The sequence below is a fragment of the Liolophura sinensis genome, chromosome 9, assembly GCF_032854445.1.
Source record: "Liolophura sinensis isolate JHLJ2023 chromosome 9, CUHK_Ljap_v2, whole genome shotgun sequence".
Lineage (NCBI taxonomy): Eukaryota > Metazoa > Mollusca > Polyplacophora > Chitonida > Chitonidae > Liolophura > Liolophura sinensis.
Window position 1 is genome coordinate 35,442,028 of NC_088303.1, and position 24,083 is coordinate 35,466,110.

The window sequence follows — 24,083 nt, forward strand, 5'->3', positions numbered from 1 at the left end:
CAAGTCAACAGCTGAGGCTCTCGACAGAAAGACATGAAAATTACTTTATATTCCATAATTCTGGATTATGCACGTAAATTAATACATGATATTGTTTACGTATGTTTATAGTGCAGTGATCATGTTATACTACTCCAAGATGACAGAATATTGCGGTTTTATTTTTCTGTATCAGTGCAGTACATTTCAGCTGCATAAATAGTTATTGTTCTTTTGGAAAGTCACAACTAACTTGCACTATAACAGAAGCACCATCATGCAAAGTAAGAGAATAAGTTAACAAACAGAACAAAAGAAAACAAAACAAAAATGTAATAATAGCGGATCCATACTGGAGAATACAAAATCTGTTGACAGTTCCTATCAAGCCTTCAAGATGTTTTTAAGCAGATATTATTATACATTTACCAAACCTACATATTACGTCAGGAATTCTGTTAAACCATGCTAACACCAGTAAAATATGGCAAAAAAAAATTTTAAAAAAATCATAATATACCTATTTGATTCAACCAATTTAATTATCTAACAGACTTTGATGGGCAGGTTGATGATAAGCATGGTACATTAAGCATTACAGCAGAGACTTCAGCTGTAATACCTGGGACCTTTCGCACAGATATTTAACACACAAAAATCTTCCACAAGGCACCAGATTACCTTACAGGGATTCCAACATCTACAAGTAAGCAAAATGGTGCTTTTCACGGTTCTACTGATGCGCAGAATTTTAAAGTTTTGCGTGTGTGTTAATGACGTGTCCCTTTCAACACTGTATCGTTGGTATTTCCTGCAGCCTTTATATAAAAGACAATAAACAAAGATGTTTTTATCAGTATTGGTATGTCAGAAGTAACACATCCCCCAAAAAAGTGTAACCTGCAAGTGCATGGTAGAATCAAAAAGATGCATGGTTTTCAGTTGTTTCAGGTGTATAGAGTACCTTCTATTCAAATAAGAGACATGGTGTAAAATGGGAAGAAAGAGAGATTTACACTGTAAAATGGGGGACAATGCCAGAGATATATGCTGTAAAATGGGAAGAAAGCCAGACTTACACTGTAAAATGGGGGAAAAGCCAGAGATATATGCTGTAAATTTGGAACAAAGCTGTGGGGGGCCTTTGTGAAGCAGATTGTAACATGTTATTTCTAGCCATATGAGGATGATTGGTTACATAGGCAAAATACTATCTGTCCTTAAAAAACAGACCTTAAGACTGATGGAATGTGCTTACTGGTATACTCGAGACAAAGAATCTACAGATGTGCATCATAGAACCATTATCTGATTGGAAGTCAAAACAAGATACTAGATTAAGAGTAGTCTCCCTTTACCAAAGCCTTACCTCCCCTTACGAAGCTACTATATTAAATTTTCAGCTATTAAAGGAAGACGCGAAATCAATGTAACGGCTATAAGCATGTTTTATGACATGATCCCAATTAATACACTGGTCTGTAAACCTGTCAACTCACAAACAGACTGTCTCCATTAAGTAGCAAGATACAATGAGAAAAACACATTGCCTTGTCCAGGTAAACCTGACTGGGTCAAGTCAATATATTCACAAACATACTATGCAATTAGCATGCTCAGTTAATAAGCCTTTGAGCATGTAGTGTTTTATTTAAATGTGTCCTTGGCATTCCTGTACTACATAATATGTACATGTACATATACCTTGCAACTTCCTCAAATTTTGGTGACAAAAATGCCCTATTTTACCTGTATAGCAATTTAAAGCATAGCAGTTTTCATATGGATTGCTTTCAAAACGTAGAAAAATAGAAAACAAAACATGTATAGGTATACCCTTTAACAGCAACACAGCAAAAAATAAATTAGGAAACACATATTAGACAATGATACATCTAATAAACCATTATTAACATGAACTGCAGATCACCATCCTGTACAAATAAGGGCTGGGTAGGCTTGCACCTGAATGAAATCTGTACCTATTAAAATAAACTCAAGCTATAAATGATAAAATTAAAAATTCATTCGAACATCTGATGATAAAAACCAACAACCCAGGGTTCACATCTTCCAGTCAGCAAGGATGATACTTGCCACAGGCAGCACAATCGATGATGCGGTGATAACGCTTGCTTGATTGAATGAAGAGGAGGGTTTGTACTTGAAATCTTTTATGCTTCCCATAATACGGTCTCAATTTGAGGTATCAACGGAAAGAAATAGAAGAATAATAATCACATTACAATTAGTTATCTGGACTTGTAGAATGAGCCTACAGAACCTACATAGATATTCTTCAGCTGGCCTTGTGCATGTGCCTCTGTGACAGCGAGAAGTAACTCATCCAATTTTGTGTGCATCAGGGGAATTCCTACACCATCAGTATTTATCTACCAGATGTATTTACCCTTTTATGGGAGACAAATGATATCAATGTGGAATTACTGTGTCACTTAGGCCAGTGAATGACAACAAATAAGTCTAGTATTATCCATGAATGTACCTCACTCTCATCCCAATCAGACACAGCCAAGAAAGTCTGTGGACAATTCAGCATTCTTTATACTTCATTCTCAGTCTGCACGATTGCTCATACATGTACCAGTGGAACGTGTACATTCTACAATATCTCCAATCTGCCTGTCAGACTAACGAAGGGGTGATCTGACGTGTTAGTTTAAAAATCCAACAATTTCCAGGGTACTATTGACCAGTTTTATCAATACAAAAGTGAGTGAACACTTACCAGCAATTTGGGAGCAGATAGACAAATGTTACAGTGGCTTGAAAGCCTATTGTAAATGAACAAGTACATTATTCGCTTTAACTTATTTTCTGTAAACAGACAGCGTTCAGATATTCAAGGTCCACATCCTTCTGTTTATGGCTTTTTGTGCTTTGATAAACAAAAGGATTTAAATAAAAGAGCTAATTCACTGAATTCCACAAAAGGAAACTCTTAAGTAGCACAACTACAAATCCATATACTGTATCGCAATTATTTGCTAGCCTTTCATCCACATTAAGTAGACAATTTCTTTTGAGATTTGGTGACACAGTTGAATGTATCAGGGTAGTTTAACTAGCTCAAGTTGCCAGTATGATGTGGAAGCGTTGTCATTTCATAGACATATTACAGTCACTGCTTACAACAGTGATGTTCACTCTTCATAGCGTGCACTGATTAGGTTATCTGCAATGTTATGATTACAAAGAGAAAATTCCTTTGAGTATTAGAGAGAATGCAACTAAATCTGTTAGGCAGTGCACCTGAATGACAGTATGATGGCCAGCTGCTTCAGGAATATCGGTAATCAAAATGTGCCTAACATGGGTGGGACTAGAGTTAGTCATGGATATGAAGTCAGAGAGAGAGTCACACCTTCACTCTCCACATTATTGGAATCAACCCGCACCACATCACACATGTAATCCAGAGAATGGACTGAGCCATTGTTCCTACCTGGGAGTGAGTAGTACACGTATTCCCAACATTAATCAGTCTGACAAGCCATTTTTGAGGACAGGTACACCTCTATTAACACGCAAGTAAATTTACAGTGTCATTCAAGTAGCTTCTCCAAAAAAATAGAAGATATCAATTACACATGTATCAATAAGTGAATATGTATGTATATATATATATATATTTATATTTGTTATCGGAGAGGCAATTGAACTTTATACAGGATGCCATTTCAGAGCTTTGGAGAGAGACGAAATGGCTAAATTTACATACATATATATATATAATTTATTGGAAATTTTTATGCCAATTTGTATTGTAGCACTCCAAAGACACCAAGCGAAGAGGACAAGACCATGCAGACAGGTAATGCTGCTACCAAGGCTCTTAAGTTACTAAATCAAACTATACATAACAACATAATATTTTGCCCGTGCCTTGTTTTCGGAGTATCTGTTTTCTCTAGCCGAGCGGTACATGTGTTCAACGTGGCCTGAAGGCGTGGCCTACATGTAAGTTACACCAGTTGACACGCTAATCAAACACATGATTCACACAAGAAGGAAGCTTGAAGGGGCATTAATAACACCATGGCAACAGTTAGTTACGCCCATCACATTTGGACTAGAGTTGAAGGGCAAGCATCACTGAATGAGGCCTTGATTGACACAACGAAGCTTCGCTGGCAGAGCTCGAGCTGAGAATTGCCACACTCTTCAGCCGAGACAGTCAGGCCAAGTCAGTGCCCCATGACAAGATCCAGACAGTGAGAAATATGGTAGCTTAGATACAACGGGGCGTGGCCAATCAGGACGACGGTGATGAAGCATTTGTATCATTGGTCTGGAGCTCACTAGCTGACTTCTTCGCTCGACTCATCCGTTCATACTCTGCAGCTGCTTCCCTAGAAACACCAGACTTATCTAAAACAGAAAAACATTCACTTTGTTAAAAAACAAAGTTTTAATTCATCACCCTTATTGCTGAAAAGAGTTTGGAAACTTTCTGCAAAAAGATAGTTCTAATATCTAAATTCCACCCAAAAAAAAAAAAAATGGTATGGGGTCTAAACTACAAAAGCCAATATTCAATTCTTAATGGCGACAGAATCAACAGTTTAACATGCTAGAGATTCTGTACTATTCCAATCACACATTCAATAATTTTCTGATTCAGAGGATAATACTTACACCCATACAAATATTATTTCATTGCAAGAACAGATTCTAAAGTTGTCTGCTTTTTAAGCACAGAATGATTGTTGTGTTCCCCGTATAACGGGCAATAATGCAAGGGGAATACAACATGCAGCTAGCCTAATGCAAGATATAAACACTATAATCATGACCAACACAAGACTTATTATTTATTTAATTGGTGTTTTAACCGTACTCAAGAAAATTTCACTCATACGACGGTGGCTGACATTATGGTGGAAGGAAACCGAGCCTGGCCCAGTGGAACTCCATGTCCATCCATAGGTTGCTGACAAACAGAAGAATTAGCCTCAAGGCTCTACCAAAGGAGCCACAAACCTAACATATTAGAAGTTTAAAGTCTACCTTGCCATTTGAGAGCAATCACAAAAACCTGAACTCCTTAGGGGTGAATTCTTTTCTTATTTATCCTAGTTTATACCGTACTAAAGTACAACACCAACAGAGAAAGTCGCCCTACTTTGCCAGGTTCACTACCTGACGGACCTCCTGACATAAGGTCGCTGCTGGGATCAAATTTGATTCTCCAATTCTTGTATGCATTAGGCCACACAAATTTAAATCCATGTTATGTAGGCGGAAATATTTTTTTCTTAATGTCTGAGGCAGGTATAAAAATAAAATAAAACTATGTGGGAAATGTGGACTGGTCCAGCAATTATTTATTTATTTATTTGATTGGTGTTTTATGCTGTACTCAAGAATACTTCACTTATACGACGGCGGCCATCATTATGGTGGGTGGAAACCGGGGGAAACCCACAACCATCCGCAGAGCAATTATTTATGTTAAAAACATATTTACATGATCAGAAAGCCTTGAAAAATTGTTATACTATTTTTCGATTTTTTAGCGTCGGCTCGTCCATTAAACACAAAATAAAATTGGTGTTGCCATAGATTGTTCACTTCCTCCTCACCTGCTTTTGAAGGGGGACCAGCAGCACCCCCTGTTTTCTTCGTTAATAAACTGTTAAAGAAGTTGGCTAAGACTCCCTCACCGGTAGCACCTTTGGCACCATCCATCTGAAAAACATTTCATTCACACATTAACACCCACCCTTTCTTTTTGCCAAGTACCTGACATTTTTCATAATCCTAATCACCAAACCCAAAAACTGATGAATTCAATCACTTCTTGAGGTGCTGTACTCCGTTAAACAATATCGGACATTTAAACAGGCAGTCAAAGCAGGGCCATATCTAGAAAAACATCAAAGGTTCTGATCCCAAACTTTAACAGTTACATTATGACTGTGCATGAAGAAATATAACAAATGCAACTAAAAATCATGCTTTCTAAGATTTTTTTTTTTTTTTTTTTTTTTTTGATTGGTGTTTTACGCCGTACTCAAGAATATTTCACTTATACGACGGCGGCCAGCATTATGGTGGGTGGAAACCGGGCAGAGCCCGGGGAAAACCCACGACCATCCGCAGGTTGCTGGCAGACCTTCCCACTTACGGCCGGAGAGGAAGCCAGCATGAGCTGGACTTGAACTCACAGCGACCGCATTGGTGAGAGACTCCTGGGTCATTACGCTGCGCTAGCGCGCTAACCGACTGAGCCACGGAGGCCCCTTGCTTTCTAAGAGCTTTTAAGTCAGTGATTGAAAGAAATTTGTATGAAAACTTAACTTTTTTTTGTAAACCATCATATTTTTGTTTATAATTTACTTGTGGGTTGTAACACAGTTTGTTTAGTTTGGGCAGTCAACAGTTTGCGAGCCCAAACATTTTCCAGAACCAAAGTGACTCTAGATATGGTACTGCAAAGTGAAAGGTAATCTGTAACTCTGCCTGGCCAGATACCTGACAAATTCCCTCATATACATGTAAGCATGTGGCCAAACTACAGGAGAGGCAATGGTCATGGGCTAGTCAGGTCTAGAGGAGAATGCCATCAGACTCGGGTTACACCACTCACCAGAAGACACAAAGATACGAGGTTTAAACTTTTTTCTAGACTATTTGATAAAATGGTCTGTGTCTTATACACCAAAGAAGAAATATTATCAAGGGGGGAAGACAATACTATTCCAGGTGCCAACCTTTATGACCACTTTTACAAACCTTTGTACATGTAAGTCCCAATCCTCCAAACATATTTAGTAAAGAAAAAAACAGACTTTGTCTATACAATAGAGCTATAAAGTAACATGATTTATGATGAAAGTTCAGAAAAACTGATTTGCGATTTGGTCCCTGGATAGCGTCTGCGCCTCACCTTCTTTGGCGTCCCTGATAATGATCCTGATCCTCCTGATGGCGTCTTCGGGGAAGCGTTTCGTGAGAGACTCCCTGGTGTCCTTATCGGGGACTCCTAACAAACAACATACAAGCAACCACAACTGCTTACATGGCATAATAAATGCAAACTCAATGATCTTTGTCATGCATTTTTTGATCATGCAAAATCAAACCAAAAAACTACTTCTTACACAGAAGATTACAAATTATGATGAAGATAAGAGATATTTGTCAGGTAGTTAACTTCTGGTGTTCAAATAGTTTCAATACGTAATTAAGGTAACAAATTATGTGCTTTCCTGCATTACTACAAAATGTCTTGTCAATAATGTCTTTTGTAGCCTCATTGACTTTACCGTTGAGCAGTGGAGGCTCAAAAACAAGCTTTGATCATTCTAATGTGATATTAACTTGCCATGTCTTCACTAACATTTATAAGAAATCACAAAAAAAACGTATGTTACCCGGTATATCAGGTATATGTTTACCTTAAATCAGGGTGTAGTAAAATATTACAGATATGACTAGTGTGCATCTCAGTGTTGCAAAATGACAGATATACACATCACTGAACAACAAAGTAGCATAAATTCTATTAAAATCGCATGACAAACATATCTATAAATCCTATAGATGCATTCCCATGGCGTGATCTGTAATATTTTACTTTTCTATTGAAAACAGAACACACTTCAAGTTTATTTCACACAATTTTTACCTTTTGACTAAACCAATTCACAGTTTTTCATTTCAATGAACTCTGCAAGTACATGTGCAAATCTCACTATGCAATAAAGCATCAGCAACATGAATTGTATACCAATTACAAACAATTACCAATTACAGGTTAAAATAAGCCTACATCTAAACCAAGGGAGACAGCTGTGGAGGACTTACCCCAGCAGCTCCTGCAGCTGGCTGTTTACTGAGCTGACTTTGTTGTTTCATGAGGAACACTTGTTCATCTTCAGCTGTAACTTCTGCATCTCTTTGTACTGGCTGAAAAACATAAAACATAAAACACAACAGTCACAAACAAGCTGGAAACCAGATGCTGACTTTCCTTTCTTTCATGCTCATGCTGGATTGCTAGAAAACTGACCACTTCTGCAACAACGTCATTCACATGTATCAATACTTTCATTTTTGTATTCATTTTCCTCGGTTGCTACTGTATATGAGCGCTTTTGAAATAACCTACTTAACAAACTCTAAGATAAAAGACAAATAATCTGATCTGAATTATTATTCAACCATTTCACCTGAGCACTGCAGTATTTTAAGACTACATCAATACAGTCACACTTGAAGGATTCATGAAACATACATTGGAGGGGGTATGAAGTTCTCCATTGGCAACATTTCCAAAATTTCTGACCACAGACGGAAAATTTGCAAAAAATAGAGGTATAATAGAAAGTTACAAAATATGCTAACCAAAAAAAAAAAAACTTACTTTTTTGGCATAATTTTCTTTACTTCCCAAATAATTGTAATGTTTGCTTTAAAGTTCCTTTTCATGAATCATTCAACAATAAACACACACAACAGAAGGGGCCCACGATACCAAAATCAAGATCCCAGCAAGCCTGGAAAATGATCTCTACGTCAATCTGAAAGTCAGAAGGTGCAGTTTGCATAACATTTGTTGGTAAGATGAAACACCAGAGGTATTTTTCACCACCTGTCCACTGACAATGCATCTGGCTAATTAGGAAGTAAGGGTTTGACGTTATGGGTAGCATGCAGCACTCTTCAGATTACACCAGGGAGGGTAGACCTTGTGCCAGTTGATCATGCTTGCCACCCTGAACACCTGTAACTGTTCTATGAGAGTTTTCAGCCATGTCGGTCCTAAGTACATGTACATGTAGTTATCACATAAAACCATAAGACACACAAATTTAATGATCAAATCACACCTGAGGTGGATCTGTAAAAGAACCATTAACAATGAAATAATACTTACGGTTACAAAATTTTACATATTATAGACGATACATGCGCACTTGTAACTACATGTACATACTGTAAATAACGCAAAATTTTGCCCATGACTTAATTACTCATTTTGCCTGTTTCTGAGAGTTCTGTTGATTACTTGCCTCTAAATACGGTGTTCCTGAGCAATTTTTTAGATCAATAACAGTATATTTTACAGAACATGATAGTGCAAAAATGAAAGCTTATGTGACTGGTCAGGGCAGAATCTGTGCTTACATGCAGGGTGAGCCTATAAACTTCATCACGTGCACCTGTAAAGTGTATGCCTTCTAATTTGATCATGACTATACACCTACAGAGATATAAATCAGAATTTTGTGGAATTTAGCACCAACTGCAATATTAACCACAGGAATGAGTGAAAATGTGAAAAACCGTGTTAAGATATAAGTGATTTTCGTAAATCACATAAAATTTCAGATGAATATTCATTTCTTGATTTATTTTGATCAAAGTTTTTTGATCTTAATATTCGTCAAAGGATATACATGTATGGAATTTCACAAATCAAACCTTTGGGTGGGTGCAGTAAATGTATTGTTTGAGGTAGTTCATTGCCTCTCATAACATACCCCTACAAACAACATACAAAACCATTTCCAACAAATCAGTTCTTAAGGTGGGTGCAGAGACTTATTGTGTGAGTCTGTTCATTGCCTCTACAATGACCCCCTACAAACAACATACGAAACCAAACCCCACAAATCCATCCTCTGTGCGAGTGCTGTCAAATTCACTTGGTGTGTAAGGCATTTTACAACCTTTTTTAAAATTCCCCTCACCAGCTACCATTTCTATAGCAAACTGCACAGTTTTTGGGACTGGGACTGTGAAAACCCGGGTGCCACTAAAAGGGTAATCTAAGAGACTAGATTTCTGTACCAACCTCAACGGTGCCCCTTTGGGTGGCCTGAAATTAGTGGCAATACATGTAGGTTAGTATTCAGATGGTGGGACATAATGTTATCAATGCTCACATAGGACAGGAGTTGGCGAGGTGGAATTGATATTTAACATAATGCACCAGTATGGTAATAGTGTGTCAGTCACAGTCCTGTACTGGTAACATCACTGTCATGCAATGGCATCAGTGAATACCTAATACACGTGCATCCAGTTTAAGAGGCTATACCAGAGATTTGGGCAAAAAATCTATATTCACTAATCAAATTTTCTATCTTTACCAAGAATAGCTCAAACTGTTACCTTCCAGCAAATGGCAAAGTTAAACTGATTCTGAAGTTTGAAAATGTTATAAAGCAACCCACATTATAACTTTAAAGAAGTTCATTACCAATTCCAAATAGTCACATATCAAAGCTAATTATTTGGGGTATTCTAAAATAAAAGCGAAATATTTGACTGGATTTGCATGGAACAATTTTTTTTGTCCAAAATCTCTGATACAGTCTTTCTAAGTATGACATGTAAAGTACATCTATATACATGTAAGTGTAAAATAGATAATGCTTGTATTTAAATGTACTTGTACATTTTCCTTCACACGTTCTCTTCTTTCTTCTTCGTCACCAGTGAAATGATTGCATGTTATGTTATCTACCTTCGGTTGAGCGGAAACATGTGCACAGGCAGACAACCCAGACATGGACAATGATGTCAAACAAATTGTTAGCTGTGCTATGAACTTGGGCTAAATCAGTTTGGGGAAGATGAAGGGCGGGGAGGATGGGGGGCGGGGAGGATGGGGGGGGCGGGGAGGAGAGGAGCTGTTGGTATGAATGGTATCAGTCAACAAGTATCTGACTGGATATTTCAAGCAAGTATATCTTGCACCAAGCAGCAAAACCACTCACCTTTCTTGTTATAGGTTTAACTATGACTTCTCCATAAGTATCTTCAGGTTTCATACTATTCAAGTTTTCATACAGAATACTAATTTTCTTCTCATTATCCCAGCCACAGGGTCTGCAAAAACAAAAAAAAACAAAAAACACAGCATTATTCCTGGAATAAACAAAAGCACATGTGCCTGTAGCTTTGTGGTAAGTCACAATACATGTCATGTAAGCTGAAAGAGATGCAACCAGTTAATCCAGTAAGCTGAAAGAGATGCAACCAGTTAAACCTTAACGCTTTGAAAATCATGAAGTAAGCTGAGTGCAGCAAACAATGTTATGAAACAGGCTTTTTGTCTTAATTTCCTTCCTCATATAGTTCTCTATGAAACATCAGATAGAACTCCACGTATACGTGAAAAACTTGAAAATGTTCAAAAGTTGCCACTTCGAGACACAAAAAGAAAGTCAAATACTCACACAAACACACTGTCTTTCTCTACCACATAAGCTGAGGAGGTGAATGGAAAACCGTATATCCTGTGACACAAGTACCTAAGCAGTAAATCACAGTTCTTGTCTTCTTTGACTGACGTGTAAAACAAAGAAGCACCGTCTGAGAAAAAGTTAAGGTTTTATAAATATCTGAAAGTGTGTGGTTTAGTCTTGTGAATTAGACTCCAGCACATGCTACATACATACATACATGTAAATATATTAATGCATGTATTAAATCTCAGAGAGAGTGCAGCTTATTGGTGGGGGGGGGGGGGAGAGTCAATTCTAACAACATGTAACTGTTTTTGCTATGTTACAGCACTACAGCAAAGGCAATATGAATGGCATTGTCCTTTCAAATGTAAAAGTGTAATTATCTGATTCTTTCTTAACACCACAACACCAGGGTAAACCACTGACTTGTGCAAAGTTGCTGATAAAATTTAAAACATGTAACATATGGACTGGCATGGCATATTGGTGAACAATCTTCAATCAAGGCACAACAGTGGAAAAGGCCTACAAACACTGCTGACTGGTTACTGTCACCATGGCAGGCACTGGGCATGCACCTTATGTGCCTTGTGGTAAAGAGTCTCCCGTTTTATTCACTGAGCGTCCAATAAAATTTTTATCATAAAATTATTATTAAAGTTAATATGAAAATCTTTTCCCAACACCTTCACATACACTGTTCTGGTAAAAGGATACAACTCAGACAAAACTTTCTAATATGCTGTTGTATGAAGTCGAAATGTTCCTCTCTATAATCGTGCTCCTTTTCCAACATTGAGATTGCATCACTCTGAAACACAGATAGTAGATTAGTATTTCTATTCAAAAATTAAGCATGTAACTTTTCCTCTTAATTTTGCTATTGACATCAAAATGATGAATCGTGGAACAGAATTATTACGTTTACATATAGCCTCTTTAAGTCAGGACAATACTGCACATATATGTAATTACAAATCAATATACGTGTACCAATTCTCAAATGGTATACTAAAGCCCTATTTCCATTTTCAAGAAAATAATACATACAAATGTACATGTATCACAACTATTATAGACTTCCAAGCTTTCGCTCCAAAGGAAGCACCTCCATCCTTCAAGTATGTTTATCGTGTGCAATCAGACCCTTTCAGCATGAAACATCACTCAAGATGCTGATGAATTTTTTTTGTATTTTCACCAATCTTCAAAACGATTGGGTCTTCAGAAAAATCTACTTGACGTGCCGTTGGGCACACTGAAGCATGTTTATTTTATGGATTGGTACTGTCTTGTTACACACAGAAAACATATTTTTATGGCTGGTCTGGCTAACAGCAGAGTGTAACTTACCTTAGTTACTACCACTATGACAGGTATACCTAAATTCTGTGTGAGGGTGGATTCCCCTAGAGGTAACAGCACTTTCTCCTCGTCTGTGCTGCTGGAGGAGGGGTGGAGAGGATTTACCTCCCTTCTCATCCCCGTGGATGCAGCCTGACCGTCCTCAGGCTCTGTGTACTCCTGGAAGAACCGTACCACTGAAAACAACAGATGGTGTACTAGTCATTTATCACAGCAACATATAAATCGGGTAAAAATTATGAGGAACCTACAGTGTGTTGTGTGCACATGCAAGTGTTGTATTGGTCCTAAAAATTTGCATGAAGGAATGCTTTTATAGTGGCAACTAAAAGTCACACAACACTACTTTGGGTGATGAAAATCTCGTTTTTTTCAGTAGGATATCATCCTATCTCTCAGAATCCATCAAAATGGACAACTTTAATAGTCCAGATCAAAATTTTATGTCAAGCACTGTATTTATAGACATACTGTATTTACATGTACATGAATGCACAGGCTTTGTTTTGCATCTGCTTTGTAACACTCCCTGGTCTTTTATCGGGTAGAACAGAATCACTGTACAGTTTTTTAATTTAACTGCATCAGGCATTTTTATCGCCTTTCATATCGTATCACAGTATTATTCTTCAACTTATCACATTCTGTCATCCAAATATGTTTGACAAACTATATATTTTGTTACCAGTATAAAAAAGTAAACAAAACCAGTGACTTTTGACAACGAATATTCTCAGGGGCTTTCATTAACTTTATGGGCAGAATGTTACCCTGGAAAAGTAGAGAGATTCTTGGCAGAGAATTAAGTAAAATGGCAGCATTGGCGATTAGCTGCTCTATTTTCTACAGAAGTAACAGGCCTCAGGTGGCTGCGAATCACTTTCTTAAGAGCCTCCCTGTCTATTTTACTTATTTATTTGGTTGGTGTAAAAGGTATGCATGAGTAAATGGATTACTTAAACAGACACCAGATAACCTTCCTGTCTACAGTCAACCCTGCAAGAACTGGATTCAAACATGAAATGTCATTGGTCAGGGGATAGGGGAGTGTTATCAACAGTTCTGTGTGGTCAGAAATGCCATTGGTCAGGGGCTATGGGAGTGTTATTAACAGTTCTGTGTGGTCAGAAATGCCATTGGTCAGGGGCTATGGGAGTGTTATTAACAGTTCTGTGTGGACAGAAATAACACACTGTATATAATAAATAGGAAAGACTTCATTCAGTAAAAGCAAGTGGCTATGGAGAAAAAAAATGTGCAAACCAACAGATTTTCACTTTGTTACACCAGTGACAATGCTTTCATTACCTTTAAAGCATTCAAAATTAAGTTAAGAGTCCAAAGTTACACTAAAAAAAATCGACTAACATCATTGTTTATTCAGAAATTACATGTACATGTATATCCTTAATTTGAACAATTACATAACGTACAATATGTCACAAAAGCATTCACATACATTGCAAATATCTCAAAAATATTAATTATTTGAACGACTATCGTCACATGATGCCACACTAAATGCAATTCAGCAAATCTAAAATAAAATATTAATGCACATGTATTCAAATTACACTAACAACAACAAAGAAGTAAATCCACAAGTATGATTTCTAAATGAAATTACATTACAACAAAACCACAGTCACATTTGCCACCTTGGCATGTACTTTGTATCCAGTGGGACTGAGTGTGAGGTAAAACTGTGACTCATCCCACACAAATAGACCTGGCACTAAGCCCACTGCTGTCCAGATGCCAGCATGGCACATAGCTGGCAGCTGAAATAGTCACAGAGCATGGTGACCTGAGCCACATGGCACCACACATGATAACACACTGATTTCTGACTGGGGGATAGTTCTCTCACAATATGTGTGGTTCCTACACAACACCCTTCTCATACACACATGTCGGTTGATAGAAGTACTAGTAAAACTGATGGATAATCTCATGTGCACAGAGATGAAACCTGTAGAGATATGAACATGTTCAGGAACTTTTGTGAACAGATGTGAAACTGGTGGAAACAGAGATGAAACTGTTTGGGAACTTTGTGCACACAGATGAAACTGGTGGTGGCACTTTTGTGCAGGGGTGAAATTGGTGGGTACTTTTGTGCACTGATGTGAAATCAGCAGGGCACTTTTGCGCACAGAGGTCAAACTGTTGGAGACTGAAAGTGTTCTCTGCACAGAGATGAAACTGGTGCAGACTCCTCTGTTCAAAGAGATAAAACTGTTGGGGAACTTTGTGCACATAGATGAAACTGGAAGAGACTTCTGTTCATGGAGATGAAACTGGTGGGGAACTGTGTACACAAAGATGAAACTGGTGGGGAACTTTGTGCACAGATAAAACTGGAAGAGACTCTTCTGTTCACAGAGATGAAACTGTTGAGGAACTTTGTGCACATAGATGAAACTGGAAGAGGTTCTTCTGTTCACAGAGATGAAACTGTTGGGGAACTTTGTGCACATAGATGAAACTGGAAGAGAGACTTCTGTTCACAGAGATAAAACTGTTGGGGAACTGTGTACACAGATATGAAATTGGTGGAGACTCTTCTGTTTACAGAGATGAAACTGCTGGGGAACTTTGTGCACAGATGAAACTGGAAGAGACTCTTCTGTCCACAGAGACGAAACTGTTGGGGAACTTTGTGCACATAGATGAAACTGGAAGAGAGACTTCTGTTCACAGAGATAAAACTGTTGGGGAACTGTGTACACAGATATCAAATTGGTGGAGACTCTTCTGTTCACAGAGATGAAACTGCTGGGGAACTTTGTGCACAGATGAAACTGGAAGAGACTCCTCTGTTCACAGAGATGAAACTGTTGGGGAGCTTTGTACACAGAAATGAAAATGGTGGTGGCACTTTTGTGCAGAGGTGAAACTGGTGGAGATTCTTCTGTTCACAGAAATAAAAGTGTTAAGATTTGTGCACAGACATGAAACTGATGATGGCACTTTTGTGCAGACGTGAAACTGATGGGGTACTTTTGTGCCTAGAGGTGAAATCAGTGTGGGGCACTTTTGTACACAGAGGTGAAACTGGTGGAGGTTGAAAGTGTTCTGTGCTCAGAAATGCACTTTAAGACCTCCTATGAGCAAAGATGTGAAACTGAATAAACTGATGGAATATTTATTTATTTATTTGACTGATGTTGGACACCGTACTCCAAAATATTTCACTTGTATGACGGTGGCCAGCATTATGGTGGGAGGGAACCAGGCCTAGCCCGGGGAAACCCACGACCATCCATAGGTTGCTGACAGACCTTTCCCTGTTCAACAACTGATGGAACAGATCATATATATGTACATGTATGTATGTTTGAGGTTTTTAGGTTGCACTGAAAACTTTTCCAGTTATATGACAATGACACATGTAGTAACTATGTACATGTAGTGACTAAAATCTGCATATCAAGCAAGGTAACTGCTGCAAGGATCAGATGTATGTGTATACCAGCCTTTAATACACACTACATTGTATTGATTAAAGGTAGGAGGGGGCCGAGTCAGAATAGATACATATGCTAGACCATCTGTGTCACAGGCTTGAGTGCAGCAGTGTTATTCTCCCAGTACATTTAAAAGTACTAGATGCTAGTCTCTGTAGCAAATGTCACCCAAGTAAACAGTTGACAACACAGCAAATAATTGTATCTCTACAACATATATTTGACTGAAAAACAAAATGTACAGAAAATTGCCCACAGCTGTCGTCATAAATGGTTTACTTAGAGCAATTACGATAAATGCCGCCAAAGTTTCGCCCGTCAGTTACTGTCACTTATTTTTGCACGGCTGGCGCAAGATGACAGAAGAAAGAGATTAGCCTGCAGCCCATTTCATTACCCCGCATGGCAGCCCTGGTCGCTAATCCGCGGCACGTGGGGTCAAGTCACTGACAGCGAGGTGTGTAGTTTTCCCAACTAGCTCATGCGCACCTCTAATTATACCCACGAATAAAACCAAAACAATGATCAAGTTAAGGGATGACTATTACAAATCTTCAAATTCTCTTTGATCCATGGTCATGCCAAACAGGCTACAGGTGTGTACATGTACAGGCCAGTTTAACCGGCGAATGATTATTCGGGTAAGGCAGAAGTCATCTCCCAGCATTATCTGGTGAACAGTTGTCTGTTCAGGGCAATGATTACACAACAAATATGTGTACAAATGTGTTCAGCTACAAATGGATTTCAATGAGAAATATCTGTCACCAACCTCTCATATCATCTAAATGAAGTATGTCACTTTACAGGTACATTTCATTTCGTTACAATCAGAACTGCCATCCTATCAATCGGAAATGCCATCCTATCAACTGGAGCTGCCATCCTATCAATCAGAACTGCCATCCTATCAATCAGACCTGCCGTCCTATCAACTCGAGCTGCCATCCTATCAATCAGAACTGCTATCCTATCAATCAGAACTGCCATCCTATCAATCGAACTGCCATCCCATCAATCAGAACTGCTATCCTATCAATCAGAACTGCCATCCTATCAATCGCAATTGCCATCCTATCAATCAGAACTGCCATCCTATCAATCAGAACTGCCATCCTATCAATCGAAACTGCCATCCTATCAATCACAATTGCCATCCTATCAATCAGAGCTGCCATCCTATCAATCGGAACATGCCATCCTATCAAGCAGAACTGCCATCCTATCAATCGGAACTGCCATCCTATCAATCAGAACTGCCATCCTATCAATCAGAACTGCCATCCTATAAATCGCAACTGCCATCCTATCAATCGAACTGCCATCCTATCAATCACAACTGCCATCCTATCAATCGCAATTGCCATCCTATCAATCAGAACTGCCATCCTATCAATTGAAACTGCCATCCTATCAATCGCAATTGCCATCCTATCAATCAGAACTGCCATCCTATCAATCAGAACTGCCATCCTATCAATCGCAACTGCCATCCTATCAATCGCAACTGCCATCCTATCAATCGAACTGCCATCCTATCAATCACAACTGCCATCCTATCAATCGCAATTGCCATCCTATCAATCAGAACTGCCATCCTATCAATCAGAACTGCCATCCTATCAATCACAATTGCCATCCTATCAATTGAACTGCCATCCTATCAATCACAACTGCCATCCTATCAATCGCAACTGCCATCCTATCAATCGAACTGCCATCCTATCAATCAGAACTGCCATCCTATCAATCGGAACTGCCATCCTATCAAGCGGAGCTGCCATCCTATCAATCAGAACTGCCATCCTATCAATCGGAACTGCCATCCTATCAATCGGAACTGCCATCCTATCAATCAGAAATGCCATCCTATCAATCGGAACTGCCATCCTATCAATCAGAAATGCCATCCTATCAATCAGAACTGCCATCCTATCAACTCAAGCCGCAATCCTATCAACTCGAGCCGCCATCCTATCAATCGCAACTGCCATCCTATCAATCAGAACTGCCATCCTATCAACTCGAGCCGCAATCCTATCAACTCGAGCCGCCATCCTATCAATCGGAAATGCTATCCTATCAATCGGAAATGCCATCCTATCAATCAGAACTGCCATCCTATTGCTGAGGAGTTACCGTTCCTGCGTTTTGAAATGGGGAACCTCCCATTAACAGAAAACTTTTTTAAAGCAAGGTTTTCAAACTACCACGAATTACATTGACCATTTTTCGGCTGTACTTTGTGCGAGTCATTTTGTTACCAAATTAGGTGTCCACAGAACAATGACATGGGGTTAACTGGCTGTGTTTCATGAATACCAGTATGCAAATTTGCCCAGGTAAAGCCACATATGATGTGTACATTCCTAAGGAACTACTTCTGACATATATTTTCAACTGTACATAATTTTCCCACCCAAAAGAAACATCCAGATCTATTGATATCCAACTTCATAACAGGGTGCATAATAGTTAAGTATTTAATGTAGAATAATGCATGTGGTAAGCTATAAATTATCTGTGATCAAAATTAGACATACATGTATGCACCTCACTATGATACCTGCATGTGCACCGGTTGACATACTCTCATGTAAACAAGTATCTAATTTACTTACACATACATCCTTACAAAAATATACATCAGTTAACTATTTGCCAGATGAGGTTCAAAGCAGAGTATAATCTGTAGACAATGGTAAAGTTTTCCGATAGCATCCGTATACATGTACATAAAGGCCCAGTATCTGTGTGCTTTCCACTATATTCTAGAAACTAGCTTCATGATGACATACTGCTTAAATTGTTAAAATCAAAACTAAATGTTTTTTTGTCTTCCGACTTGTTTAATGCCAAACTCAAGTATTTTTAACTGATGTAATGATGCCAATATATTATGGTTTGAGGAAACAAGGGTGCCTGGAGTAACCACTGACCTTGGTACCTTTTACTTTCGAACTTTTCCTCAAAAGACAGAGTGTATGTCAATCTGGTGGAAAAGTGATTTCCAACAACAGAGAACACCAATGAGAATGACAACACCAGAGAAGTGTTTAATACCACCAAAGCCCAAAGAACAACGAAAGTAAGAAATCTGGAAAATTCCCTGTCCAAGAATAGCATTGAAGCTTCACCCAGCAATTGGAAGACAGGGACCTTAACCACTGGGCCACACAGTCTGTTACCCACAGACGATATCAATCAATCAATCAGTCAATCAACATATTCAAAAAGGGGGCAGTGTGTCTGAGATTGGGACCAAAAGTAAAAATGTGACAAATGGGACTACCACGAAACTACCGAGTCATGGAACAAGTCATAAATGCAACAAATCATAGAAGCAACTTACTATTTCACAACAATATATGCTTGTTACTTTTTCATTTTTCCTTTTATAAATGCATAAATGTGAAAACAGCTAAGTTATACTCACAACTTTGTTCATATTCGCGTAGCTGCTCAGCTGGTATTTTCAATCTGTCAACATGGTCTCTAAGTATTGTGCACCACTTGTGTAAGGATTCCATGATAGTCCAGGGCTGGGCCATCGACACTACAATCACTGCTACCGAGTGGGCGAAATTCTCCTCTGAAAGGGCATACTTCAGCAGCCCTGTGTGGGTAGGGTCGCCATCCAGCACCCACACGCCTAAGCGGTCCTGGTCTAACAAACACAACAACCAATACAACTGCTTACTCAGACAATACGCTAAAAGGATGTTATCCTATCACCTTATACATTACCTAATCATTTCATTTTTCTCATGAGAGGTAACATGACATTTACAACAGAATACTTAGACATTATTTTGTCCACTCTGATGAAACCATGCATCCTGTGTAGACAAGAAACTGGTCAACCCAGTTCATGCGATCACTCATTCACATGTATCAGACACATACATGTACGGAAAACAAAGCACATTCAAAAGAATCATTGACATTTTACTGCGATAGTCAACTAGCGCCCAGTACAAACAAAGAGTGCATCAAAAGTTCCCCCCAAACCTGTGCTTGACATTTACCAAGATTTGTGAAAATCGTTGTGCAATTTTGCACACAGTATTTCAGTAATCAAGTGAACACATTGTAACAAGGATTACCCTGTAGATATAGATGTGCTCCAATAAGCATGTGCAAATGCATTACCGGTCAGATTCTGAACATTTTACAAACAGATTCCAGATGGCAATGGATTTCTTTTCATGGATGACAATGCTTGTCATGGCACATGAGGAAACTGAGGACATGCAATGGCCCACCAAATCTCCGGATCTCAATCCAGCAGAACATCTGTGGGACCAGTTGAAACGAGCGTTGTACTGCCGTATTACGACGGTGTCAGATCTTGATGATGTTAGACGTCTTCCTCAGGAGGAGCGATTAGTCATTCCTCAAACTTGGATCACATGCCTCATTGACACAAAATTATAGGTAGGCAAAATTATCTTCCCTCTGTTTGTAAAACTTTAAAAATCTAACCAATAATATGTTTGTGCATCCTCATTTGAGCATATCTGTGTTTACAGGGTAATCCTTGCTACAGTGCGCTGATTTGATTACTGAGATGCTGTGGTCAAAATTTCACAATTCAGCAAAAATCTGGTTAAATGCTGAACAATGTTTTGGGGGGAACTTGCTTTTGATGCACTGTTCACATGTAGTCTCTTGTATTGCAGTGTATATACATGCACTTAGCCATGACTCTCCCTCTACAGACCAATGTTTATCCCTGTGTATGATTCTCAAATTGAGTTTTACTCACCATCTCTGTACTCATCTTTAACACTGATGTAGTAATACTCCAGACCTGACCCTTTCTTAGGCTCTTCTGCTCCCTGTAGCCGAGCAATAAGTGTAGTCTTTCCAGACTCATTATCACCTGAATAGATAAAGTGATGCAAGTACGATAAAAGCATGCACACACATGCTGCATTCTACTGTATTAAGTGTCGGTAGTTGAATCTTAATTTATGTACTTGTAATTTGGTTTACATGAACACATAACACTTCACTGACATGTGACTCTTACAGATAAACCATAAGTATAAACCATACATGTACTCTTGTTCTGACTGTACTAAATTAACAAATTTATTTTTAAGATGTCAATTATTCTTTACTATACAACTGAAAACCTGAAGCTCTGTTCACATTTATTATACAAGGAATGTGCAACAATGACTTTTACATTTATGTTTAAAAACAGCCGGAAATAGAAGAACTTGGCGCATATGTAAAATGGTTATATGTACATAAAACTAGCGTCAAAAGAACAGAAACATTGCCAATGCAACATAAAATCATAATCATTAAATATGTACATAAATAGAAACTCAAGGCTCAATTAAAGGGAGATAACTTTGTGGATCACTAACTTACCTAGAACAATCAGAGACTTGCTTGTTGGCAATGCAGAAGTTGATTTAGACTGGACTTCACTCAAGATGGTGGCCCTGGAAAGAAAAGATTACAGTGTAATCTTCTTCATACTTCTTAACATATATTTTCTTAACCAAATAGAAACCAAAATATGCACACAGTGACACCTCGTGATGTAAGAGGGTAACAAAAATTAAATAAATAATAAAAACAAAACAATTAATGAAGTCAAACTGACTATGACAATCTTTTAGTATCACATGCAAAGGTTTGCCTTGTCTGAATTACCTTCCGCAATGCTCAATACATGCAAGGTGAACAGTCATTTGCACTCTGCCCCAGATCAAACATCCTCATGAAATCTAAATTTAAATTTCAGACTTATTTTGAGTGTGATATTGATAAAGTGTGGCCCCCAACATAAGCCAAATGAAAATTAACCAAAATTAGAAATGCATCCAAGTATAATCTCTTTGATGGCATCAACGAACAAAAAAAAAAGTTCACATAATGTTGATATTGTAAAGGTCATTATAACTTAGGTATTCAAAAGACCTCGTCTCACACAAACATGGTTAATATATTTGAGTTTGATTTCTTACATTCCACATTTGTGTTCAAAATTCCATTCTTCTGACAATTATAATTTGCCTTTGCCCAGGTGGATGCACCTGCATTGCACCATTAATTGTCAAGTACATGACAAACCTGCTGACTAAAAGTCATCTTACGCTTGGGGTTCAACTCAGTATTCAACTCAATTTTTCCATTATTATGTGTGTGTACGTATACTGTGTCCGCTTGTGGCACATTCATGCTGCTAAAAGGCTGTCGCCACTGAAGTATCACGCCAGTCATTAGACATGACACCCCAGCCAGTCACGTTTTACATACACCGGGCCAACCAATCATGTTTCATTGCTCTAACCTCTCAGTGGTGAGTGCCACACGAGGCAGCAGGAAGTACCATTTTTGAAATCTTTATTATGACTCGACCCAGCTTTGATCCCGAGGTCGAGCTCTAACCATTAGGCCACCGAAATCATTCTACTGTTAAAGGGTCCACATATTTACATACCTGTTTATATGTGTGTGATTATATGTGTAGATGTGAAACCAAAAACTACAGGTGGAGGCCAGCTTCAACATAGATAAATTTGATAAATTTTTTACATCACTGCAAAAGAATCTATAAAGTGTTCAAAGACTTGTTATTATTTTATCTGTTATATCTTGGCCTCCTTAATGGAAAAAATCTACTTAGACTTGTGAGTTATACAAATCCCAAACAATACTTATTTATTTATTTAATTGGTGTTTTACGCCATATTCTAGAATATTTCACTTATGCGATGGCAGCCAGCATTATGGCGGGAGGAAACTGGGTACAGCCCGGGGGAAACCCACGACCATCCGCAGGTTCACACATACAACCAGAGAGGAAGCCAGCATGAGCTGGGCTTGAACTCACAGCGACCGCATTGGTGAAAGGCTTCTGAGTCATTACGCTGCACAAGTGCGCTAACCACTGAGAACCAACGTCAGAGCTCGCTCCATTTGAAAACCTGATGCAGCTGCCGTGGCGGTTTGTCATGGCATTTGAGACAAAAAATTACCCACACAATCTCAGGCTATAGAACTCTATACTCTATTCTCTCCTTCAGAGCAATCTCTGAGTTCTACTACTGATCAAGTGCACTTGTTTAACAATTGTTGTGCAGCACATCAGCTGCAAGATTTCAGGCCATACATAGCAAGGCTACGCTGTTATTTGTCCCAGCCCTTGCATTCATGGAGATGATATGTCTCCAATAAATCACATGTACCAGACTCTTTTGCATTTGATATATGCATGCCTATTAAATACAGATGATAATGAATAGACTTAATATATCGTCTTTCCTTAATAATATGTAAATGTTTCAACATTCACACTCTAATGATCATGTTTTGACAGCTGCATGATACCAAGCTTATGGAACATTAAATAGGTCTACTGTTTAAAAACACTCATTTACAGCAATAATACAATAGTCAGTTGATAAATCGCCTTTTGTTGAACAGTATACCTGTCGCAAATGAAATATGTTTTTAAAAATTACTCAGGAGGATATCAAGAAAATGTAAAATGACACTCGTCCAGTATGTCAAGCTTAATGATATAGATCTGGAAGTGCTTGAATAATGAAAATGCCGGCTGACTGCGCTGAATATCTGGGGGACATATCTGGAAAACATGACAAAATAAAACAACAGATCATAGCCTTTTCAAAGCTTACACTTTACCACCGGCAGTAGGAAAATTCTATAAGATGGGGATGTTATGGAATTTTAGGAATTTATCACAACAGAAAGCTTGCCTGTTTGACACTACATCCAAGCTGCAGCGAGATCGGGTGGAGAGGAAACGCAAGTCTGTCTGGTCAAAAACTGAATTTCAAGATCTGCACACCACAATATGCTCAACAAAATGAACCACAGGGGTACGCTAACGCAATACAGTGTCTTCTCCTTGATGGACACTCACCATAAATTCTGCGATTCGTCGCTTGTGCTATCTTCTTCCACCAAGGAATCGTTCCTTTCGCCGACGGGCGCCATCTTGATGACGAAAGTGCCCGGATGATGACTTGGCTGCGCATGCGGAGTACGGAAA

The 24,083-nt window shown here is 38.5% G+C and overlaps 1 protein-coding gene across 1 annotated transcript; it reads right to left on the minus strand.

Annotated features, from left to right (window-relative positions):
- Positions 1–2,824: 2,824 nt before the first annotated feature.
- LOC135475014 (cytoplasmic dynein 1 light intermediate chain 2-like) lies at positions 2,825–24,028 on the minus strand. The gene is made up of 12 exons (XM_064754742.1): positions 23,955–24,028; positions 21,428–21,501; positions 20,811–20,927; positions 19,479–19,709; positions 12,561–12,748; positions 11,925–12,018; positions 11,196–11,331; positions 10,734–10,845; positions 7,813–7,914; positions 6,893–6,988; positions 5,586–5,691; positions 2,825–4,371 (listed from the first exon to the last, which is right to left on the minus strand). Exons 1-12 carry the CDS (start codon positions 24,026–24,028, stop codon positions 4,256–4,258), a joined length of 1,446 nt encoding a protein of 481 aa, XP_064610812.1. The 3' UTR covers positions 2,825–4,255.
- Between the last annotated feature and the right edge of the window lie 55 nt (positions 24,029–24,083).